General features: G+C 36.0%; 1 protein-coding gene across 18 annotated transcripts in view; it reads right to left on the bottom strand.

The window, feature by feature from the left end:
* The window catches only part of WDR7 (WD repeat domain 7), a 439,870-nt gene that overhangs the window by 312,634 nt on the left and 100,719 nt on the right, over positions 1 to 26,517 (bottom strand). For all 18 annotated transcript variants that reach the window (XM_058277785.2, XM_071208567.1, XM_071208570.1 and 15 more), the window contains 2 exons: positions 24,055 to 24,250; positions 15,724 to 15,938 (listed from right to left, as the gene is read on the bottom strand). In XM_058277785.2, coding sequence (XP_058133768.1) covers positions 15,724 to 15,938; positions 24,055 to 24,250 — 411 coding nt within the window. The remainder of the gene's footprint in view (positions 1 to 15,723; positions 15,939 to 24,054; positions 24,251 to 26,517) is intronic.

The raw sequence follows: 26,517 nt of genomic DNA, 5'->3' as shown, positions 1-26,517 counted from the left end.
TGTTTTTGTTAATGTGCTTTCAAAGGAAAACAAAACTTCAGAAATTAAAGCCATCATAGAACAAGACAGCTATCTTGGCTCAGGATAATATGATGAATTATATTTAATATGTACTATGAATTCAACTCATAAATCCACTGAACACCTATTATGTATAAGGCACAGTGCCAATAAGGCACTATGGCCATGGGATTGTTAAATTTCAGGGAAGGTAATTCCCTTATATGATCAAATATGTCATTATGTGATCATGCTATGCAATGATCACAATAAATCCAGTCATGACAAATTCAATCCTTACAAAGGCAAGAGAACCAAAAGCCCTGTAATCACCAAAAAAATTACTAAATATGAATTAAACATATTTAGCTTGTTTCAAGATCCTCAATGGAGTAATTGATATCATACTTTCAGTAACTAAACCTCGTTTCCCTCAAACTGAGAAGGGTTGGTTAGAAGTTAACCTTAAGTTGGAAATTTTCAAAGCATTCATCCCAATCTCTACAAAAAGTCCATACATCATGTGCACCCATACACATTTATAGACAACAAGGACATGCACTCACAGCCTACATATTGGGTACTTTCCTACAGTGAGTAAAAGTCCTATGAAAGTGAGGCCAATATGAAGAGAGAATAAGGGAGAGCAACAGAATTAGGACATCAACTGTTAAAGGAATGTGAGCAATAGTTACAGAGATAAGGGACTGACTTAATACAATGGATGAATTGTGGAGGGGAAGAGAAGAGGGAGAAAGAGGGAAAGGAGGGATGAGTAGGGAATGGGGAGGGAAGAAAGCAATTAATATAAGATTATATGCTCAGAAATTGATCATGTTACTTTGTATATATCAGTAATTGTGCCTGATCAATTACTTTAAGTCTTTTAATTTCACATTTATGGTCTTCACCCCTGCCAAATTTTAAAACATATTATTCCTTAAAGAATCACTTTACCCAACACCCCACATTAAATACCAAGTTCTCATTCTAGAAGTTTTTAAGGTAATTTTAAAATCAAAGTTTTTCCCACTTGACAAACAATACAGAGAGAACTAGTGGCAAAAAAAAGTCACAATTGCTCACTGTAGAGTTCAAATTCACTCTCAAAAACCACTATTTTATGAGTTATTGGGTATGGGCAGAAGGTAGACCAATATATAAGAAAAGTTCCAACCCAGACTGACTGTCTCAAGGCAATCTGTCACTTGCCAGGAGGTCAGGGCTCTTCTTACATAAACAGAAAACATGTGTTCTTTAAAACCAGAACTACACTGGTACCTTATACTGATTCAGAAAAGAAATATACAGAAACTCACAGATGTGTGTCATTCAGTTCAAACAATATATAATTAAGATAAAAGAGATGAATGTTTAATACAATTTCTCCTTAGCTAATGCCTTTTGAATTTTAACTTAACTTCGAGAATACAGAGACTGAAAGAAATTCTGGGAAGATCATGGTGGAGACAGAAGCAGGTACTGGATTTCTGAAAATCTCCACATAGAAAGAAACAGAACAACTAGATGGCAAAATCAAAAACCCATGAACAACGTTTTCAATAAAACTCAGTGACAAAGTAACCCCACAAATCCTAAAATACAAGCAGATAGGAAAAAACACGCCAACAGCTATGAGATCTGCCTAATACCAGGCATCTCAATGGAGGAAAGGAGTGAGGGATCTGATAGATCTAACAACAGAAAAACGCCCAAAGAGCTAACAGACATTCACCAAAAAACACAATGGGCTGTCTGAAAACAGCAACTGAAACTGGAAGGGGTTTACCCCATCCCCAAAAGCAAGCAAGTGCAAGGGTCCAGAGTGACAAAGTTTGAGTGGCACAGCACAATGAACAATGAGGCACAGCAAGTCTCCCTTCCAGGAAGGGGCCTCACACTGAGGAGAAATTGCTAAGAAGGTAATCAAAATGGACAGGCATTACAGAAAGGAAAAAAAAAAAAAAAAAAGGAGGGAGAGAGAGGAAGGGTGCCAGGAAATCTCATTAAGCAAGCCGCCATATTTTGAACCACATGAAATCAACAGACTAGGAAGCTCTGTAAACATATAAAAGCTATATGAATGAACCATTTTTAAAACTCTAGGAAAAATCATTTCACTTGCACAAAAAAATGAGAAATAAAAAGTACTGAGGTAAATTCCATATTAATCCCAGATAACTCTTTAAGAAAGAAGGCAAAAGGAAAGAAAATACTTAAAATCAAACCAAAATGAAGCTCCTACCTCTTTGTGGAAGGCAAGCTTTGGTTATCACATATGAAAGGAAATTTTGGAGTATGAGTGTGATTGGTTACAAAAAAAAGAGTAATTGAGCAAATAAGAAAATACACTGAAAATATCTGGAGTAAGGTTCCTCACAGTTGGACAGGAAAATTATCAAATACTACGGTATTGGACTGGAATTGGAGGTGATGGAATTAGGCAGATAGAGATATTCTTAAAGATGTTTGTGGTCATATACATATCTAAACATGAATACATCACCTAGCTCTGTCCACTAAGAGGTTCTGGGAACAATGTTACCCCAGGAGTAATGACTGCATGTAGCATCCAGATTTGGTTTCTAATTACTGTCCTCCATTAAAGGGAACCACTTGTCATATAGGCACTAAATAAAAGTTTATTGAAAATATTACTTGTCACAAGGAATCATGGACTAATCTTTGTGATCATTTAGCAAGCAGGAGGGGTAGGATTAAGAAGTAGACACCAGACTCAGGAGCAAATGATATGACTGGAAGCTGAGGAAAGAAATGGTTTTCAAAAGAAGATAATGGTCAATATTATATGAAATGCCACAAAGACTGAGATTTTAAGAAACCTGAGAAAAGGGCATTAGGTTTGTGAGCTCAGATATGGTGAAACACTTTTATTTTACTTAAGAATTTGGAGCAGGTGTCAGATTTGGGGTGAGGGGCAGGGAAGACAAAATTAAACAAGGAAAGATCAGTTATAAGGTATTATCTAGGAAAAAGATTATGGACTAGACATGTGGCAATCAGAGAAAGAGAAGACGACTAGTTTGCAAAGGAGATCAAAATGTCAAAAGTTGGGAAGTGGACTTGGCCCAGTGGATAGGGCGTCCGCCTACCACATGGGAGGTCCATGGTTCAAACCCCGGGCCTCCTTGACCCATGTGGAGCTGGCCCACGCACAGCGCTGATGTGCACAAGGAGTGCCCTGCCATCCAGGGGTGTCCCCACGTGGGGAGCCCCATGCACAAGGAGTGGGCCCCGTAAGGAGAGTCGCCCAGTGTGAAAGAAAGTTGAGCCTGCCCAAGAATGGTGCCGCCCACATGGAGAGCTGACACAACAAGATGATGCAACAAAAAGAAATGCAGATTCCCGTGCCGCTGACAACAACAGAAGTGGACAAAGAAGAACATGCAGCAAATGGACACAGAGAACAGACAACTGGGGCAGGGGGGAGAATAAAAAATAAAATAAATCTTAAAAAAAAAAAATGTCCTAAGTTCATTTAGAATTTGTTTTCAGGGAAGAGAGAGATACCAAGAATAACTCCTAGGATTTTTGGCATCTATAGTGGGGCAAATAATGGTGACATTTACTAGGACAGAGTAAGAGTTGGTGTGATGTTTGAAGCTGTATGTACCCTAGAAAAACATGTTCTTAAATTTAATCCATTCCTGTGGGTGTGAACCCATTGTAAGTAGGACCTTTTGATGAGGTTATCTCAATCAGGATGGGTCTTAATACTATTACTAGAATCATTTATAAGCAGAATGAAATTCAAACAAACAACCAAAAAAAGCCACAGGGAGCATCCAGAAGCTGAAATTCAATAGAACCCAAGAGGCCAGGAGAGGCTGCCATATATATTGCCATGTGACCGAGGAGCTAAGGACCAAGGATCACTAACAGCCAGCTCCAGAATGCCAATCTTTGGGGAGAAAGCATTGTCTTTTTTTTTTTTTTTCCTCTCTCCTTCCCTGCCCTCCCCACCCCCCTGCCGAGTTGTCTGCTCTCTGTGTCCATTCGCTGTGTGTTCTTCTGTGTCCGTTTGTATTCTTGTCAGTGGCACCCAGAATCTGTGTCTCTTTTTGTTGTATCATCTTGCTGCATCAGCTCTCCATGTGTGCGGCACCACTCATGGGAAGGTTGCACTTTTCTCACGCTGGGCGGCTCTCCTTACAGGGAGCACTCCTTGCGCGTGGGGCTCCCTGTAGAGGGGACACCCCTGCGTGGCACGGCACTCCTTGTGCACATCAGCACTGCACATGGGCCAGCTCATCACACTGGTCAGGAAGCCCTGGGTTTGAAACTTGGACCTCCCATGTGGTAGGCGGACACGCTATCCATTGAGCCAAATCTGCTTCCCTAGCATCGTCTTGATGAGGTCTTGATTTGGACATTTTCCCAGCCTAAAAACCGTGAGCTAATACATTCACACTGTTTAAGCTGACCCATTTCATGGTATCTGCTTGAGCAGCCAAGGAAATTAAAACAATTGGCAAATATTTTTCAGTAAAAAGTCAAATAGTAAATATTTGAGGATTCGATGGCAACACAAGATTTCTTAGGTCATGGTTTGCTGACCTTAGGCGGCAGAGAATAATGAGGAATAGAATGTTCTGTAGGGGGTGGTTGTGAATTCAATCTTAGACATACTGATTTTAAGAAGCCCCAGAGAAATCAGAGTAGAAATATCAAGTAAGCAGCAGGATTATTGCTGGGGACAGAAAAAGTAACAGAGCTTTTGACAGTATTGTAGGACAAAAAAATAAAGAAGATTCAAAGGACCAAGATGTTGATGAGAAGAGAGAGGAAGAAAAAAACTGAGGCAGTGCCATCCCCCTCATCACATGTGTCAAATACTGAAGTAGTGTGGGAAGGCTAAGAAGCCAAGCAGAAAGACTTTGTAAATCAAAGTGGAATTTCTGGTAGGGTTGTCATGATGAGGAGACAAGAATTAGATTTCAGGACTCAACTAGCAAAGGAGCCCTGTTAAATACTTCAGGCTCTCAGTTAGATGCTCTGAGAAACAACACACTGCAGAGGGAAAAAATCCGTAAGAAGGCAGAGATTATAAAACTGCAACCAAACCTTGACTCAGCTTAGTCCTTGGTTGGATTAAGTTGATCAGTTCCTAGTCTATCTGACCTGGGAGGAAAGGTGAACCATCTATAGAAGAGGGTATCATCTGAAGAAGTTACAAATTTTTAAATTCACAATGTATGGTGTTCAATAGAAAATGACTAGGCATGCCAAGAGATTAAAACATATGACTATGTTCAAGGAAATAAAGGAAATGGTGCAGAAAGCAGATGAAGAAAATAGAGCATTTCACCAGAGATTTGGAATCATAAAGAGGGATCACATGTGTTTTCTATAAATAATAATAACAATAATAATGTAAGAACTTGATAGATGAGTACATCTGTGGAGTAGGCACAGTAGAAAACAGAGATATGGAACATGGAAAATATACAAACTGAAACACAAATTTTTAAAAAGACTAGAAACCATAGGAAAGAACATGAGAGCTGTGAAAGGGAGTTTAGAAAAGGGGAGGGGAGTCATATATATGTACTCCTACTTTCTGAAAGAGAGGTTAGAAATGATAGGACAGGAGAAGCATTTCAACAGAGGTGTTTTTGGGGTTTGGAATTGTACTGAATGATGTTGCAATGATGGATACAGGACATTATATATTTTGTTGTAACTTACAAAATTGTGTGGTGCAGAGCATAAACTAAAATGCAAACTATAATCTATGCTTAGTGGCACTGCTCCAATATATATTCAGTCAATTGTAGCAAATGTACCACACTAACGAGGACATTGCTAATGTGGGAAAGTGTGAGAGGGGTAGGGAGAGAGGCATATGAGAATCCCCTATATTTTTTATGTAACATTTATGTAATCTAAAGCATTTTTTGAAATGTACTAACAATGAAAAAAAAAAAAAAAGATAATGGCCAGGGAAGCAAATATGGCTCAAGGAGTTGGGTGTCCACCTCCCACATAGGAGGCTCCAGGTTTGATTCATGGTGCCTCCTAAAGAAGACAAGTAGACAATGAGCAGACACAATGAGCAGTCACAACGAGCAGAGACAGCAAGCACAGAGAGGAGATACAGTGACAAGACACAGCAAGAAGACAATGAGCAAGCAGATGAGGGAGCCATCTCAGGGGTGGTGGGGTGGGGAGAAGATAATGGCCAAGAATATTCCTACACTAATTAAGGGCATGAATTTACAGATTCAGGAAGCTTTGGAAACTCCAAGCAGGATAAATACAAAGAAAACCTTACCTAGGCACTTCATATTTAAACTGCTAAGGAAAAAAAAAAAGGAAAAGAGAAAAGACACATTACATTCAAAGGAGCAACAAGATTTCTTTTTAAAAATGGAAACAAGATGATGAAATCTTTAAAGTGATGAAAGAAAATAACCACCAACCTAGAAATCTATAAGCCAAAATATCCTTCAAAAATAAAGGTAAGAAAAAAAGAAGACATTTTCAGACAATCAAAAACAGATATTTCATTGACAAAAGATTTGTACTGAAAGTAATAAGAGTAGTTCTTCAGACAGAAATAAAATAGTTCCAGATGAAAACATGCAAATATAAGAAGATATACAGTACAGTGGAACGGTTAAATATGAGGATAAATAGAAATGAATATTGATTTGTACAAAACAATAATAATGACTTGTGGAGTTTTAAAATATATGTAGAATCACAATGAGACAACTAAAATGTAAAAGGAAAGAGGTAAATGGAGTTACAGCAATCCAAGGTCTTAGCATTATCAGAAAAATTATAAAAGTAATAATTTATCTTAGAGTATAGTAAATCAATGAGGCACAGTATAATTTCTAGGGTAAAGATGAAAAAATACTGACAGAATATATAACTTACAAGTATATGAAAGGAAATCATAAAAACAAATGCTTAACCTGAAAGAGGGCAAGAAAAAGAAATATAAAATAGGTGAAACAAATGGAACACAAACGTTGAAATGGTAGCTCTAAACCCAAATATATCAATATTATAAGAGAAAAATAGGAACACAGTAGCAGAGATTGGCAGTGGCAGCAGCAATTAGAAAAGAGAATATGAAAGAAAAACTTAATAAAGAAACAAAGCAGGAAAAAAACAGGAGTCCAAGAAAAGTGATGAGATGTGCATTTATTTTATCTATAGCTAAATCTAGAGCATATTTTAATCACCAACATTCATTCTGAGTTATGAGAAAAGAGTTTAACATTCAATAAATCCTAATTCAAAATCCAGGAAAACATAAAGCTTCCAATCCAATAAGTTAAACTTTAAAAATTTTGCAATAAAAAACAAGCAACTGGAAGATTAATTTTATGCTATCTGGACATTTTAGAAACTCCTAAGTCCCAACTTTAATATATGAATAATCACTGCAGGAAAAAGCACCTGGTTGTTGTCCTCAGTTTATGAATGCCAGCATTCAGAAAGCAATCAAAACCCTGAATGAAATATTATGAAACCCAAAACTTCACTCTTTCAGAGTATCATATCTGTAATTTTGTCAGAGACTGATAGTAATCTAAAAATATCTCTGGATCGCATAAACATTAAGGCTAATAACAAGTATCCTGCATGTTAGAAGGAATATTCCTTCTAAAAACTCACAATACCTCTCACAGATGGAAGATGACAAATTTTCCACTATTTGCTTGAGAAAATAGGTTTCTTCTATAATCATAAACATTTACTGTTGTTTACTTAAAAATGGACAGGCTAGCTAAGGTTATTTATTGAAAAACAGACCAATAGTTAGTATAATATAGAAGTTGTATCCTATTTACTATTTGGAATAACCAAAAACTGAATTTAGGTATACTTATATAATTATACAATCAGCATAGTCATATTTGTTATGGAAATATTCATGAAAGTTTTGGGGAGGAATGTTAAGAAAGTGTGATTCTTCGAAGGTCATATATATATATCATAAGAATTCTTTCTAAGGAAAAAACGGTTTACCAGATAAGACCTGGTACCGTATATACACATCATTTGGCTTGTCCCTATCTGTACCTTCCGCGCCCTTTTCACAATGAATCATAAAGTCAATTCAATCAGTACAAAATATTTTTTACAGAGTGACTTTTGTAGACAAAAAATACAGAGCATGTTCTTAGTAGACTATATTTGCTTTCTAACTTCCACTCTTTCACCTACTTATACAGAAAACAAAGCTACTGACCTCTGCAAATATAACCCCTTCATGTTTTCAGGCTTTTGACTAATTAGACAAAAGAGAAAAATGAAAGGCAAAAGATAAATCATCCTGGTCTTTTTTCAGTATAAATAGGGGATTCTGATTGATACAAATGCCTAAGATGTAAAGATGCCAAACAAAAAAATTAAATACACCAAGCCTAAGGAATGAATTTCATGGTAAGGGTTTTCTAGATCAATAATAAAATCCCATTGGCCCTGACAACCTCCAAGATCTCAACAAGAATCAGTGTCTGTGGCAAATGCTTTATAAGAAAACTAGTCAGAAATATCACCTGTCATGCTCAGACCATATTCTTAACATTCATTTATGCTTTTGTTAAATACTACCACATACAATCTTCAATTGACTAGTTATTTATATTTTACAAGTCTTCTAACTCCTAATCTAATACTATTTAGGCTGGGTGTGGAGAATTAAAAAAAAAAAAAAAAAAGGATGGTCTCTACCTTTAAGGAATTATAACCACACTTTTTCTTTCAAAAGATATCACAGCCTATTTTTCTCCTCTTTGACGGAAAATAATTTGATATATTCACCGCCTCTCTTTCATCATTACCAATCATAAGGAAACAATTTCTAGTAAGGGTAAACTCTCCAATTCTGTTCTCAACACTATGTCTTCCTATTTTGCTCCATGGTATCTCCCCTCTACTGACAAAAATGTTCAGTGATCTAAAAGTAAAAACCTAGCTCTTTAATCCTGCAGCTCCTGAAGCCACTATTTTTCTCCCAAAGCAAACATCTACCTCCCTCACTCTCTACCTCCACTTAATCACATACTCATTCTTTTTCCTTCTTGGGGGAAGGGGGGTAGGCAAGAAAGTAAAGAGTTTATTAAGAAATAAGAAAACGAGAAAAGTACACAGTCTGAGGCATGGGCTGTAGGTATGTTGCAGAGTGAGACTCACTTTGTATCACTCTTAATTCATTGTGTTGTGGTTTCTGACCCAGCTAACTCAACCAAAATAGCTCTGCTAATGATCATCAAATCCTGCAAAACACAAAACCCAAAAACTCCTTTTTATTCCCCAAATGTTAATAATATTTGATTTCTCTAAGCATCTGTCAACCTTTTGCTTCCTTTACAAAGGTTTGTCTTCAATTATATATGTGACCTAGAATCCACCCATGTGATTTCTCCTTCTCTCTCATCTTCATTTCCCTGCCACCAAAACAAGCGTTCCACCTTCAAATTTCTTTCATGTCCATACTCCGTCTTTCAGTGATATCACCTGAAGAAATGACTTTATATAGCACTTCAAGGATAACTTTATAGACAACTTTCAATTTCTATCCTGCAATTCTCTTCCAACCTTCTACAATATATTATCAATAGTCAAAATGTGGCAACCCAAGTTTATTCATTCATCTTTTCATTCATTAATATATTTGACAAGTATTTATGGAGCACCTCTTAAGTGCTTAACCTATCAATGAAGTATTTACCAAGACAGATAAGATCACTGCTCTGTGGAGCTCATTCTAACGGACCAGGACAAACAATAAAGTGGTGAATAAATATCAGGATAATTTCAAATAATGATAGATCCCACAAAGAAACCAGAAAAGGAAAAGGGAAAGAAGTGATTAGAATAGAGTACTTTAGATGGAAAGTCAGAAGAGGCCTCATAGAGGAGGTAACATTTGAATTAAGACTAAATTACAAGAAGCTATTAGTCATATGAAGAGTTAAAGAAGGACATGCCAGGAAAAGGAAACAGTGTAAGCAAACACTCTAAGGTAGAAAGGAGTCCCCATGTTTCAGGAAAAAAAAAATAGTAGGTTGGCCAGAGCTGAGTAATTAAGTATAGAATGAAATAAAACAAAGAATTGAAAGCAAGAACTCAAACAGTTCCTTGTACACTAATGATCACAGTAGCATTATTCAGGATAGCCAAAGGGTAGAAAAAACTCAAGTGTCCATCGACAGAGGAATGGATAAACAAAATGTGGTATATACATACAGTGGAATATTATTTAGTCATAAAAAGGAATAAAGTTCTGATACATGTTACAACTGAGATGAGCCTTGAAAACATTATAAGTGAAAAAACTAGACACAAAAAAGGCAAATATTGTATGATTCACTTCCATGATATATCTAGAATAGATTAATTCATAGAGACAGAAAGTAGAAACGAAGTTGCCAGTGGCTGGGTGGAAAGGCAGATGGGGAGTTACTGTTTAATGGATACAGACTTACTGTTTTGGGCAATGACGTTTGGTAGGGTAGGGATGATGGAAGGACAACACTGTAATGGTACTGAATGCTACTGAATTGTACACTTACAAATGGTTAAAATGGCAAATTTTATGGTGTTAATATGTTACCACAATATCAATAAAGAAATTTTTAAAAAATGACATAGGACAGGGAGGCATATATTTATCTATGGAGGGCCTTGTAGGCCACTGTAAGGTAAGGAGTTTGAATTGCATTTTTTAAGTGACAGGAGGCCATTGGAGGTTACTTACTCAAGGTCAATCACAGAACAATACAAAGATGTGATGTGAACACAGGTATGCCTGACACCAGAAACTAGGTTCTTAATCACTCCTTGGAGCTACTTTTCAAAAATGAAGCAGAAGTAATTTCTTGGGGACAATTTTCTTATAACCTTGAAAAACATAATGCCATCATCTGAGGCAGGGGTCAGAAAACTATAATACATAGGCTAAACTGGGTTCATTGCTTGTTTTTATGAATTAACTTTTATTAGAACCCAGCCACGCTCATTTGTCTGTGGCTACCTTTGTACTATATTGGCAGAATTGAGTCATTATAACAGACAGTACAGCAAACAAAGCCTAAACTACTATCTGGCCCTTTACTAAAAAAATGTTTGCCAGACTGTTCTAACCAACTGTCTTTTAGATTTCCCAATTTAGGAACAGTAATAACTAACTTCCCAATTTGCAATAAGAATTAAAAACTTAACATATGCAGAAAAATCTGATAGCAGGCATTCGAAAACGTAAACTGCAAATGAATTCAGGCTCTGACATTTCAGTATTTATATATAGGGGGAAAAATAACCCTGTCCCTATGCCATCTCACCATTGCATCACTTCTTTTTTGGAGGTTTTTGATCCACCTGCACACACCCCAGCTCCCAACACTACCTGGAAGACTAAATGTCTCCTATTACAATCAACCTTAAAGACTATCCAGTGACTTGCTTATTTCCATAAACAGCAGTGCCATTATCCCTTCAATGGGCTTGGATCTCTGACATCATATTGTATCTCTTAACTCTTCCGTTGCTCATTTGTCAACTATTTTATTCAACCACATAATACCTTACAAGCCATCCCCTCTTCTACATTTCCACTGCATAATCCTATTTCAGGTCCCCATTCCGTCTCACTATACCATCGCAGCCATTACCCATATTAACATTTTTTTAACTGTCACACATACACATTCAGATAAAACTATTCAATATTGTGCCACTGCCACTTTGCATTCAAGTTCTTTCACAATATGCCTCCAAACTATGTCCCTGCCAAATTTCTTGGGTACTTAGTGGGCTTTATATACTATATCAAGCACTGGAAATGGAAAGATGAAAAAATCAGTCCCTGTTCTCAAGAAGCTCTAAATACAGGGAAGAAAGACATAAAGAAAAAATATATATAAAATGAAAAGTGCTTTCGGAAAAGAGTGAACAAGAAGATATGAGCACAAAGAAAACATAAGAACTAATTCTCCTGGGCCAGTGGTGGGGAGGTGGCTTCACTATCTTCATAGAGGAGAGAGATTTAAGCAGCAGGGTGGAGAGGGGGAAAGGAGGCATAAAACATAGGATGTAGGATTCCTACCATCTCCCCACCTTTCTTCTCCAGAGCAGTGATTTTAAACTGGAGGCAACTGTGTACCCCAGGGTACATTCAGCAATGTCTGGAGACATTTCTGATTGTCACGACTGTGAGGAGTGTTACTAGCATGTAGAAAGTCAAGAACACTGTTCAACATCCTAGAATACAAAGGAAGGTCCCCTCACCAACAAAGAAAGAGCCAGCCCAAAATTCAATAGTGTAGAAGTTGAGAACCCTGGTTTAGAGCCATGAGGAAGAATAATAAAGGAATAAAGGAGTTGAAATAATTCTAGGTTGTGTTGCAACATCGGCAATACAGAGATGGCAAGGAAGGGAATGAGTTATGACTGAACAACTTCATTCATCAAAACCAAAGAAGAAAATGCAAAACTGAACATAAGGAAAAAGTTATTACTGAATGCTCTATATCTAAAGGCTGGTGAACAGGGATAGACTCGAAACTGACAGTAAGGGGTCTCACGAAAATCAGCTATGAGAGAATGGAGAAGACATAGGCAAGAAGCTGAGCAGAGGCTAACAGCGCTTTCTGTTATACATCATCCAATTCAACAAAGATTTATTGGTTAGCGGACTTGGCCCAATGGATAGGGGGTCTGTCTACCACATGGGACGTCCATGGTTCAAACCCCGGGCCTCCTTGATCCATGTGGAGCTGGCCCATGTGCAGTGCTGATGAGTGCAAGGAGTGCCGTGCCACACAGGGATGTCCCCGCATAGGGGAGCCCCACACGCAAGGAGTGCGCCCTGTAAGGAGAGCCGCCCAGCGCGAAAGAAAGTGCAGCCTGCCCAGGAATGGCGCCACATACACGGAGAGCTGACACACAAGATGACGCAACAAAAAGAAACACAGATTCCCGGTGCCGCAGATAAGGATAGAAGCAGTCACAGTGGAACACACAGCAAATGGACACAGAGAGCAGACAACTGGGGAGGGGGGGGGGAAGAAGGGAGAGAAATAAATTAAAAAACAAAAAAGAAAAAAAGCAAAACAAAGATTTATTATACTTGCTACTAGATCTCATAGGAAAAACACAAAGATAGATAAGATATAATCCCTGCCTTCAAGAAGACTGAATTTTAGTAGAGAGAATTAGAAAAGTATATAAATTATTATAATACAAAGAAGATAAAGAAAAATGTCCTAAGAAATACACAGGAGTTCAAATACATACAATCTTGTAAAGTAATAACATGTAGTAATAACAAAAGATAATTTTATTTAATGCCCTCTTGATCATTTAGTGAAAAAAAAATCACAGGATAGTAAACTCTCCATGCTTGTTTGCAAAGCTTTATAAACCCAGCATAATTACATAAATAGCAATGTAAAATATTTGGTACTTCCAAATAGCCCTGACTGCAAACACTATTCTAACAAGTTAAAAGCAGGTTACTTTCTACAGAGTATCGCCATAGGGACTTTACTTTCCATTGAGATGCATGTAAAAATTTAGACCCAATATCCTACAGTAAGTTCTGTACCACCGAGAAGCTGTTAGTTATTTGGGTTGTTTTTTGGGTTGTGATTTTTTGTTGTAATTGTTGGGTGGATTTTATTTCCCCTGAGGTTAAAAAGCCATCCAAAGAACGGCTCTTTAAATATTCTCCCCAGAAGGAGCATCAAACTTAACAAGAGAAAATAGTTAGAGAAATCCCTAATGGTCCAGCCAACATACATTTTTCATAAAGTGATTATCCTCTTGCAGCTTCAGCTTCCTAAGTCTTTTTTCCCCTTCTGTAATTGTTTTCCTTGTAGGCCAGGCAACAATTACCACTGCTACAAGACTGAAGAGGTTCACAAGCAATATATTTTACAATACATAAGTGTAGTGTCTCTGATATCTGGTGCTTTTATCACTAATTGCACTATAAAGTGCGCTATTAAAACAGGGACAAACAAGATTGTAAAAAATCACATAATGGACCACGACCACTTACAAAAAGACATTCATGAATGTTACTGTACCACTTATTTTTAATTTTCCAGTTATATTATTACTTTTTCAAATGTTTACCTCTAATGGATAGCATCAAGAAAAAGAATACATTTGGGAATTATATAATGTATATGCTTGCCCTTGAATATACTGTTTTATAAATTTGCTCAAAATTAAAACTCTATACAATGTCAGACAACGTGCTATGAACACTTTCTAACAACATCTATGAGATCCTGAAAGAAATTATACATGTGGCAAATGCATTTAAGCTGTGGTTTTTCCTCAAATGTCAGAGCATGAGATGAAAGCATTAAAAAAAAATGAAGAAGGATTTCACAATTCAAATCCAGAAATATACAATATAAAATAGCCAATAAGAATTTTATATCTGTGGTAAATATAAAATAATCAAAGGGTGATTTGCTGTCAATTACTAGATGATATGGCTCACTGGAACTACCTACAGTATTTAGTGTGTCAGCACTCACTAATCCATGAGCTAATTTTCACGTCTCTATATGAGGCTTTCAACCCCTTGCTATTTATTCACATGTCTAATCATTAAAAAATGATTATACATAATCATTAGAATAATAACTCTAATGAAATCTTAGATTGAACTAGAAATTTTAAGTACTGACTCATAAGAAATACCGGAATTGTCTACAGGTTTCATTTACCCACTACCAGAAACAAACTAGTTCTAACAAAACCATAGAGCACAAATACCACAAACCAAATAGTAGTTAGCCTCTACAAAACTAAAGACAAGAACTAATTAATGAACTGGGGTTATGTTTCTTTCTTTGGTAGGATAATTTTCTGTTAACTTAAGAAGTAATTTATGCCTTGATTACAACTTTCTTTGGTAGGATAATTTTCTGTTAACTTAAGAAATAATTTATGCCTTGATTATAAGTGACAGTTTTAGGAAAGTATAACTGAGCTTGGGAATCACAGAAAAATGCCAGCACATGTACAACTTCATTAGATTATACTTACTCTCAAATATTTTCTTAAATCTTTATACATGATCTAACCTAACTAAAATCATAAACTAAAGTTAAAACAAAGGTTAAGTCACAATTGTAAATGTCCTGTCACTTTTAAAATATAATTCAAACTCCTCACAGTGGCCTACAAGGCTCTCCATAGTTGGATATATGCCTCCCTGCCCTATCTCATTTTTGTTTTTTTTAATTTATTTTTATTATGGTAACATGAACACCATAAAATCTGCCATTTTAACTGTTTTTAAATGTGCAATACAGTGTCATTAAGTACCTTTAAAATGTAGTGCTTTCATCACCCCTACTCATTACCAAACTTGTAGCTAATTTTTTTCCTCCTGGCTACATTCATTAGCTCGGTCTTTCACCAGAAAGACTGTCAGAAACAAACAGATTATACCTTAAATATTTGTTCTAATTTCTGAAATTAAAGTCACAATTCAGTAGGAACCATTTTTAAATATTTTAAACAGTAAGAATAATTTACTTTTTCAAAACATCAAATATTTGTAATACTCCAAAAATATATTTGAATAAATCTAAATAAAAATAGAAGATTATTTTTCCATAGTATTATACAAAAATTAAGACATGCCAAATCTATGTTATTAATTAAAATTAATTGGGAACCAAATACTTTCATTAGCCCATGTACAAAACTTACTTTGTCAGATGCCTCAGAAGCCAAGAGGTTAGTTGCAAGGGTTTGTAGCTTATGATGGGCCATATTTTTAAGAGCAGCAAGACTACGTCTTGTCATAGCTTGTTTTAGGTTGACTGCTGGATGACTAAGTGAATCAACTGCAGCAGGAACTGCTTCATCACAAGCATTCAGTATCTCAACTGCTGTTATCCCCATCACGCAACGATCTAAAGCACCTGGAACACATAATGTTAACAAATATTACATAACACTATAAAATTTTAAATAGCTTTTTAAGAAAAGAGAAACAGCATGGAAATTTTTTATGTAGGAAGATGTTTATGAATGCCTCCCAGAATCATTTTCTTGTATACTTCCTTGCTCTAATGATCTTCCATATTGTACTATCTCAATCATTTTCTCTCCCTTAAAGCCCCTAGCAAGATTCCCAATAAAGTCAAGTCCACAGCCAAGATTTCAACAACCTCTCCCAAGCTTTTCCACTATCTTTCTACTCCCAAGTGGTCTCTTTGACCACTCCCACACATTAACCTATGACAAACATCAAATTCTATGGCTGCACCTTGTCCAAGAGTATATCAATCTTCAGAAAGAAAAAAAAACTTACTAAAATGTATTCTTTTTTCTACTTGAATAATTTCTGAAGCTTCTCTTTCTCGAGGAAATATCCACAAAACAAAAAATATTATAACGTCTCCATTCGTCTGCAAATTTGACCCTCACCATACAATTACATATGTACCCACATATTTGTGAAAATAACTACTATTTCAACTTGTAACTACTTCAAAGATTGTTTGCTTTGCTCATCCTTTTCATTTATTCTACCTATGCATTTATTGTTTTAGAGCATAAACTTATAAGGCAGAAATCCTTTCTGCATACTTGTTTTGTTCAGTACTTAGCATCACATGAGGCAAAGAGGAGCTCATTCTGAGAATTTAATTTTTTTGAAGATTATAATAATGACAATGAAATGATGAAGTTTACTTTGATTCACTGGGCATTTTTCCTGGGTCATTCTAATTGAGGGCAGGTCAATTTTGAAAAACAATCATGGAGAACATCAGAAATTTAACTGTCAACAAAATTTTTTTAAAATGTGGACTGTATTTTTGAGCTATGGCCCAAACATCCAAATACATTATTTCTTTCCTATGTTGAATGACTACATACATGCCATTCAAGTTAGTCCTTCATTCGTTAAAGGTTTCAGCCAGATTCGGTGTTCTCTTCCCAATACTACTTACTCTTTTTTTTTTTTTTAAAGATTTACTTATTTCTCTCCCCTTCCCTCCCCGCCCCCCAGCTGTCTGTTCTCTGTGTCTATTTGCTGCATCTTCTTCTTTGTCCACTTCTGTTGTTGTCAGAGGCACAGGAATCAGTGTTTCTTTTTGTTGCATCATCTTGTTGTGTCAGCTCTCCATGTGTGCGGCGCCATTCTTGGGCAGGCTGCACTTTCTTCCGTGCTGGGCAGCTCTCCTTATGGGGCACACTCCTTGTGCATGGGTCTCCCCTATGTGGGGGGGACACCGCTGCATGGCACAGCACTCCTTGCCCGCATCAGCACTGCACATGGGCCAGCTCCACATGGGTCAAGAAGGCCCAGGGTTTGAACTGCGGACTTCCCATGTGGTAGATGGACGCCCTAACCACTTACTCTTGATTTAATTCTTGATAATTTCAGTATCAACATAAACCAGCATTTTACTGAGCCTTGGCCAATAAATTACGGAAGAGAAAGGACAGCAAAGCAAGACAAAGGAAGGAATTGTTACCTTAAACTCTTCATAAATATGAAATATGAAATATGAAAGAGTGTTTGAGAATGTTTGCATGTGTGTATATATTCTAAAGCAATTAAAAGGATTTGAAAATTCAAAAATGTCTGAAATCGCTGGCACATATGATTTGTCCAATATATCCTGACTTGATTCTTTAAGCTCCTCTACTCCAATAAGTTTTATCCTTCACCTGATCACAGCCAATGTTCATATATGAATCTTCTCAGTACCAATAACTGAAATTCCAACATGATCCCAACTTCAAATATTCCACTCTCTGAAATCAGCTCCCATTCTTCAGTTTACTGCCTTTAGTACTCAATTCCAATAATTTTTCAATCCTACCAGAACTTTAATTCACTGGCCCTATTCCCTTTTTGCTGTCTCTCACTTACCCATTTCCTCACGTCCTTCCTTACTCAACCGAAATTTCACTTTTCATTTTCACAATCACACCCTTGCCCTTATCTCACTTAATACCAGCCTAGTAAACCCCAACCCTAGTTGAAGCCAGCTCTCTACTTTCTCTGTACCTGTGCTCAGGAAAATGGACATGAATGACAAGTATGCTGACAACTCCACTTGGGAAATTCAGGACAATTAATCTCAAATGGGCCCTTACTAATAACCACATTTCCACAGACTTTTCACTTCCCTACTCTCATAATTAATTATTCCATATCTACATATATATATTCTCTACCATCCAACCTCCAGCACTCCATTTTCCACCCTTACCCAGGTGAAAGTTTATTTTTTCATTTAGAAAGAAACAAATAGAAGTTCCACAAACTTCAACCACATATCTGTTTATATTACCCTCTTTTTACAAAAGAACCATCCAGAACCCTACTAATGCGAATCCCATCCCTGTCTTGCCTGCTCAAGCACACCTTTCATCAACTCTCTCCTTTATCAATATTCACTATCTACTAGATCATCCCCACCAGCATTTATCAACAACAACAACAACAAAATTTAAACACCCAACTCTTGACTCAGTATCTCTAACTGGTATTCCATTTTTTATGTTTCCTTTAAAGATCTGTCCTTATTTGCAGCTTCTAAATTCTTATCTTCCCATTTTTTTCTTGAACTCAAATCAGCCCTCACCCCCAAATGTGCACAGAACTTACTCTCCATGTTGCTAAATCCAAAATTCAGTTCTGAGTCATCATGTTACCATCATTTAGTATCAACAGCAGTCAATACTCTTCCTCTCTACTCCTTGAAACCTAATTTTTTTTTTTTTTTTGACATTCAGGAAACCACACTTTTCACATTCCTCCTCTCATTGGCAAGTCCATCTGTGTCCTCTGATGGTTCCTCCACATTGCAGAGATGCATCTAAATCCAGAGTGTTTCACCCATTATCTATATGCACTCCTTTGGTGGGCTCATCCAGTGTCATGACTTTAAATATCTTCCATAAGTTAAGAACTCCCAAATGTATATCACTAGCTCTGATCACTCCCCTGAACTTCAGACTCATATAAGCAACTTACTAATCAACACCTCAAATTGAATGCCTAATATTCAACTCCACTTAATGTATCTAATATTGAATTCCTGATCTCTGTAAAATCTATTCCTCCTACTATCTTCTCCATCTCTGAAAATGTACTCTCAACTTTCAAATTGCTGAGGATTTTGACCTTGCAGTCATCCTTGACTCCTCTCATTCTATTTCTCAATCTATAAGGAAAAAAAAAATACATAAACCAACACAATAATGTTCAAAGGATATAAACAATTGAGAAAAACACAAATGGGTAATAACCATTCGAAAAAATGTCAACCTCACTAATAATCAAAATAAATCCAAATCGAAGTTAACAATGATACTGATAAATATTCAGCATTCTTAAGGGTATGAAGAAACTGGTAATAAAATTTAGTACAAGTAAAAGTTAATAACTGCTTTTTTTATTAAAGAAATTATATTAAATTTAAAGCTTGTATTTCCTTTAATATAATTCCCAATCTAAGATTTATGGTAAATTTATTTAGCATAAATCTGTATATATAATATATAGAAATTATGTACAGGTGGCTACTCATTACTGTCTTACTTATAATAGAAAAATTTGAAAAAACTAAATATTCATCATTAGTAAACAAGTTCAATAAAGTATACTATATTCACTAAAAGGAATATTGTGAAGTTGTCATAAAAGCAAACAAAAAAGAATAAAGCTCAGATATGTATATTAACATGGGGTAAAAGCCACAACATTTCATTTATTGCTAAATGAAAAAAAATATATCTATAGTATGAAGGGGGAAAGGAAAGTCTATGCTCAGAATAAAATCTCAAAAAATGCACACTAATTATTTAACAGTATATTTAGGTGGTGAAATTACTAGGGAATTTCACTTTCTTCTGCATAAACCTTTCTAATGTATCAATTTTTCACAAACATATATTGTATTATTTTATATATCATGATTATTTTGTTAATTAAAATTGATTAGATTTTGAAAATGCTATGATATCCTTTTAGATATATTAAAGTTTAGCAGAAATAAACTTAGATGTTACTATTCCAGCTCTTAATTCTTTATTAAATGTGGTTTTGTAGTTTTAATGGAAAGGCTTAAGTGATTTTTCCTTATTGTTATTTAAACTAGAATCATTAATCAATTAACAAATAAGCAATTTGAGAGTATATTACATTCAGGCCACCAAGTAAATGATATGCTTTCTCATGTCAAGGATTTTATACCCCCTCTTCCTCCTCCCTTCATTCCAAAGTCATCAAGCATGGCCAAGCAAAAGTAGGTGTCCACACTGGGTGTGGAAGTAGTGAGAAGAACAAAGTCAGAACCTGAGATCAGTGAGGAAGTATGCAAACAAGGAGGAGGTGATGGAGACGGATTGGGACAAGGTGTTGAAGCCCACAAGGGGTGAGAAGGGCAGGACACGTGCATACAGAGACAGTATGAGAACCTAAGCAGAGAGAAGAGCGAGTCTGCACAGGGAGGCCACCATCAGAGTCCAGGGGAATCTAGGTAGGAATGCAGGCTTGCACAAGTCACTGAAGTCAAAATGGTATGAGAAGGGCATCCACAGGGTGAGGAAGAATGGTCTGGTGCCCAAGAAGAGGGAGACTGTCTGCGCAGGGGATCCCAAGAAGGCTGAGAGGAGTCTACAGAGGAAAAGAGGGAGGCCAGCCACCGGGGTCAGAGCCAGGCTGGAAGAGGAGCACATCCACACAAGTGGGGCAGCATGATCTGCTTGTGCCAGAAAGCACAACAGTGTCCAAAAAAACATGTCCAGCATGAAGGGGCTCCCACTGACCAAATCTGGGACATCAAAATCAATGAAGTGTAGGGTTATAATCCAGTGAATAAAATAGGAATTCAAGAGTCCATACTGATACAAATAAATTAAAAGTTAGAAGAACAGATATTTTACGTGATCTCAGAGTACCTCCTCACAAAATAAAAGAATACCTTTACAATGGGAAAAAAGAATAACTTTATAATGGAGAAACCTGAAGATACTACCTAAATCAAGTGAGCTAAGTAAATATCACCAGTGATTAAAGAAATGAAAATCATATGCCACCTGACAAGATGCAATGAGAAAATTTTCTGTGATATTCTTGCCAAAGATATATAATCTGAAATTAACCATGAGAAAACATCAGACAAACTGAAATTGGGAAATGTTTTACAAAATAACTGAGCAGTAATATTCAAAAATATCAGTCTTGAAAGGAAGGACAGAGGAACTATTTCAGATGGAAAGTGAAGAGACATGAAACTAAATGCCATGCATGATTCTAGTTTAGATTTTTTTGCAATAAAGGCCATTATTGGAACAAATGGAGAAATTTGAACGAAGTCTAAAGATATGAAGCTAGTAATTTATCAATGTTAACTTCCTGTGAGGAAAAAATTTATATTCCAAGGAAGGGGGGCACTATTAAATTGATATTGCATTTGATTAAAATAGCACAATAAAAGAACAAAAGATTCTGGACATATAGCTATCCACTTTTATATTACTAGCTTCAACCTCATTTTATTAATTCATCAAGTAAACACTTGAAAATAAAAATTATCCATTTGAATGGAAAAGTTAAAGAAAATGCTGCATGAAAGGGTATAGGAAAAGTATTTTAAAAATGTTTTTAGGCTAGGAACAACAGGACAATTCAAAACAGCAAACACACAAAACTGGCTAATATGCACAAGTAGTTTTCTTGTAAGATACCTTCATTTTTAAAAATGCTTTCCCAAAACACTAAGAAGAGGAATAAAGTATCTTCTCAGAATTAAATACATTTCATATATCAAACCTTGGCTAAATCTGATTTATTCAGCTTTGTTTTATATAAAGAAATTTAATAAATAATGTCAATACCTTCAGGATGTGCCTTACTAATTCCCCAGGGATTGTTATATCACCAGCTACAGCATGAACAGCAGGGAAGAAAAAAAAATGTATACTTGCTATTATGGTTGAAATCCAAAATAAATTCTGTGTTTCTATTTTTATCTTGATTTAAGAATGTCACATTGACTGCTTACCTAAATTCGCTGGGAGGTCAAAAGATAACTGTAAATTTTCAATATTATATATTGTGTTTAATCTAATTTGTGCTTAATTATACTAAGCTGATTATAAGACTAATATCTTCCAGAACCAATTCAGTTAGGGGACTATTTGTCATTTCCTTCTAGGAAAATTAACGGACAAGTAACTTTTGTCTTTCATTAAGACCTCATATGTAAAGAATTTCATGTATTTATATATTTGAAAAATGCAGGAAAATGATACTATCCTTTATCTTATTTATTTAACTTCAATAAGTCCTAGACAAGCTTACCATACTTTTCTATTTAAAGTATATAAAAAATTTTTTAAAAATTTAAGTATATCAAATAGTGTTTTATAAATATCATTATTGCTATAAGAACTTACTTTCTTTAATACCAATTCCTAAAAAAAATATATATATATTTCTAAATGTAGGTAAGATAATACTCCCAAGTTCAACAAAATAAGGCAAACAGCATGTTTATTTAGTAATAGAAAATATACACACATATACACATACATATATATACACTATCATTATGTTTACCACACATCAAGTAAATATTATCCATGCTATTCTTACAGCAACATTATGATATAGGAACTATTCCTGTCCTTATTTTACAGATGAGGAAAATGAGGGACAGTGACTTGCCTCTAGTCACAAAGCTAGGAAGTGGTGAACTCTAGATTCAAACCAAGCAGTCTGACTCCAGGGCTCAGGACAAAGTATTCTTAGTTTGTGAGGTGGACCAAACCAGCAAACTTAAAACTCCTGCTCAGCAGGATGTGTATAACATAAAGGAAGACAAAAGTAAGACACAAAATTGCATATGTAGTATGACAGCAATTATGTTTTTAAACATGCAGAGAAACAAGACTAGAAAGAAATAGGTCAAAATGTTAACATTTATCACTGGGCAATGGAATTTGGGTAAATCTTTTTTCTTTTCTAATACCTTCCCACTTTCAAAATTTTAGACAAAAAGAAAAAGATCTCTTTCAAAATCAGACTAGAAGGATGAAAGTTAAGTGCAAAAGCAAAGAAGTCAGACACACTTCAAGAATGCATCCTCTTGTCAAGATTGCCTACCTATCAGCAGTTTAAAACTAGGACTATAAATAAGAGATTGCTCAAGACCTCAGCTATTCATTGCAGAGAGTCTTAAGTGAATCCCCTACTACACCACAGGGCAGGCAGAAATATGTATACGGTGTAACTTCAAGAGAGACTATTTTAAGAAAACAAACAAAAAAAGAGGAAGAAAAAAATAGTAGCAATATAATATAGTACAACTAGGAATCTAAAGAGAGGTTTTCAATCACTGATAGATGAGTGCTTAAGATAATAAAAGTAGAATAGAATGTGTTTCAAAAAAACCTTTAACTGTACAATTAGTTACATAGTTCAAGATTTCCTGGGGAAAACCATGAGATTCTGTGTGCAAACATTACATAGCACTGCCTTTGCTTTTAGCATAAGCATTGCTTGCTCTGTTACTTCTGATACATAAACTTTCTAGAACTTAAAATTTTAAAGGCTCTCTCTAGAATTTAGAACCTTCCTTTCAACCACCTCCTACAATAACTGCCTAGCATTGCTTTTCTGCTGTTCAAATAAAAGAGGATTTTGTATTTCTACACTCTTTCTGTACCGGTGAGAAAAACAGTTCCATCACCTCGCTCATAATTCACTGCATGAATTATATAGAAGTTGCTTACATGTCCATCATGTCTGCACCTATATATTGTCTTTGATTACATGACCTAAGAGACTGGTAAACAACACTATAACATGTGGCATAGCACAACAAATAAGGTACTTAAATATGTCTCTATTGATAATGATGAGAATGTTTAAAAACGCAGTAATCAGAAATAAAATTAGTAACCTTTTTATATTACAAAGCTTTTTTTCATATATAAAAGAATTTTACTCTCCAGAAAATCAAATCTACCCATTTAATTTTCTATTCTGTCTCTTGCACTTTTTCTTACCCGTATCCATTTGCCAGACGTACACAGAACCATCAGAACATCCCACCACTAGGTAGTCATCAGAAGGCCTCCACTTGATTACTTGAATAGGGAAAAGATGACGAGATGCCAGCATAATGCATTTTTTCTCTCTCAAACTTAGAAGTCCTACTGAATGGTCACTGGCTACAGAGCAGATGCAGTGCTGCACTCTCGCCTGAAAAGAAGATCAAACCTTAATTATATTTAAATTCAGAATACAACAGACCCTATCCTCAATAACTTAAACCAAAATTAATTATATATTCTCTACTGTCAAAAACCTATCATAATATTAGATTGTGTTGAAAAATCCATTCCTCTATATTATACACAAAACACCTAGTTCAATCTCAACAACACTTTTTTTAAAAATACTAAATTTATCCTAGATTAAAGATCGAATTTGAAGATGACCTTACTGAAATGATTGCTATAACTAAGAAGGCAAAGCTGGAAAACAATTGATCTGTTATTATGTATTCCCTTTCCACAGCATGAACTTTCCTTTGTTTGCTGCAAGAGGCACTTGCTGCAGCACTTCTTTCCGTGACTCTGCCATTTAGACCCATGCTCTCCCCTGAACCTTTGCTCAAAAACAATACCCTTGCCGTGTCCCCTGCCACAATCATTTCTTAGGGGCCATTGACATTATCTGTAGATGTGTTTCCCTGTCTCCTTCACAGCTTCTGTCTATAATGTCGACAGCTGCACCACCTCAACTAACCACACAACAGCCAATTAAGCATTCTGCTATGTGTTTTCTGCTCATCTCTAGTTTTGCCCTTCAATTCCCTTTTAGAACAAGATGGGATATAAATAATCAAAGCACAGTAAAGATTTTCACTAGCAACAAAGAACTGAAAGTACTACCTGGAAATTAAAAAGGCCATTTAGCCAATAAGACTTAACTTTTTAGTGACTTATTTAGATTACGCTTTCCGTTCACACTGAGGGAAACTGCATGAAAGCAGCCATCTGACACTCACTGTATGGACTAGGCTATTTAGTGAGAAAGATGCCCACGGTGCTACGTATCTACGTATCTCCATGGGAGGCTACGTAGCATGGGTGCTACGTATCTCCATGGGAGGCTAAAGGAGAAATTTCTCAAGCCTCAACCGGCTGGGCTTCTCCCACACAGACTTTTTAGCTAAAGAACAACATTTCACTGATTCCTGGAAAGAGAAATGTTAATAGGAATCAGGTGAAAAAAAGAAGGTTGGCCAAATATGTTTGGGAAACACAGAAATCACAGTTGTTATTTTTAATCCCAGAAATTCCAAGAGCCTAAAAATGCTTTGTAAACATAATAATCTCTACAAGTAAGACACAATATCTTTATGCAAGTTTATTTGACCATGAAACTTATGAGACCTAGATTTTGAGGAATAGACTTTGGTGAAAGCTCCTATAGATGGCTCCTTTTAGGTTTTGGCTGATAAGAAACTCAGGATTGAATTTTCTACCTCTAACTATGGGATCTAAGGCATAATTTTTTTATTTCTTTTAGGAGGTATGGGGAATTGAACTCAGCACCTCGTACAAGCGAAGCACACGCTCAACCACAGAGCTATGCCCGCTCCACACGTCCATTTCTGAATGTGGACTCTCAAGAGTTCTCGCTTTCAGCTCTCATTTTCTCTTCACCATGATTTGGCTTTATTTTTATCTTATTGATGTTTATATTTTATAAACAATCTAAGATCAATTTATGAATGAAGCAAGGCATTAATAAAACAAAGGTAATCATAATTCTTAACTGTATATTGTGTTCTTTAATTCAGGTATTTTATTGTCAGCATTATTTGTACTTTTAGTTTTATAATAATATAAGCACTATAATCAGCAAAGCAGGTGTTTACCAATTTTAAATGGTAAGAAAACTGGGAAGCAGATGTGGTGCAAGCAGTTGGGCTCCCACCTACCATACAGGAGGTCCAGGGTTTGATACCCAGGGCCTCCTGATGAAAGCAAGCTGACAGAGTGGTAGACCTCCAACACCTGCGGCGATACAAATCTATTCACCATCACTCTGCTAGGCATGCTTTATCTCTCCACCAAATATCTCCTTGGTTTATAACCTAGCAGAGAGATATGTGCAGCCCCTAAGCCAACAAGCAAAAGGGCTTCCCCCATTCCTATGAGGAACCAGACCTTCGGCATTGTTGGCCCCTCATAAGGAGTTTTGCTGCCTGAACTTTCCGCTTCCCCATTTATGTGCAGGTGAACACTCTCTAAGATTCAAGAAAATGCAATCCATTCTATAAAAATATTGGAAATCTGTACATCATGTTATTACTCTTATATGGTAAAAATAAAGGATGTACAAAGCACATATGAAATAATAGTCTAATATCTTTCTGCTTTAAGAAGTAGATTATGGAATGCAATTTTCTGACAGAAAAAAAAGCTCTAATTCCAAAAATTCAAGCTTTGCATTTC

This window comes from Dasypus novemcinctus, chromosome 16, assembly GCF_030445035.2.
Source record: "Dasypus novemcinctus isolate mDasNov1 chromosome 16, mDasNov1.1.hap2, whole genome shotgun sequence".
Taxonomy (NCBI): Eukaryota; Metazoa; Chordata; class Mammalia; order Cingulata; family Dasypodidae; genus Dasypus; species Dasypus novemcinctus.
This window is presented reverse-complemented; position numbering and strand designations above follow the sequence as displayed.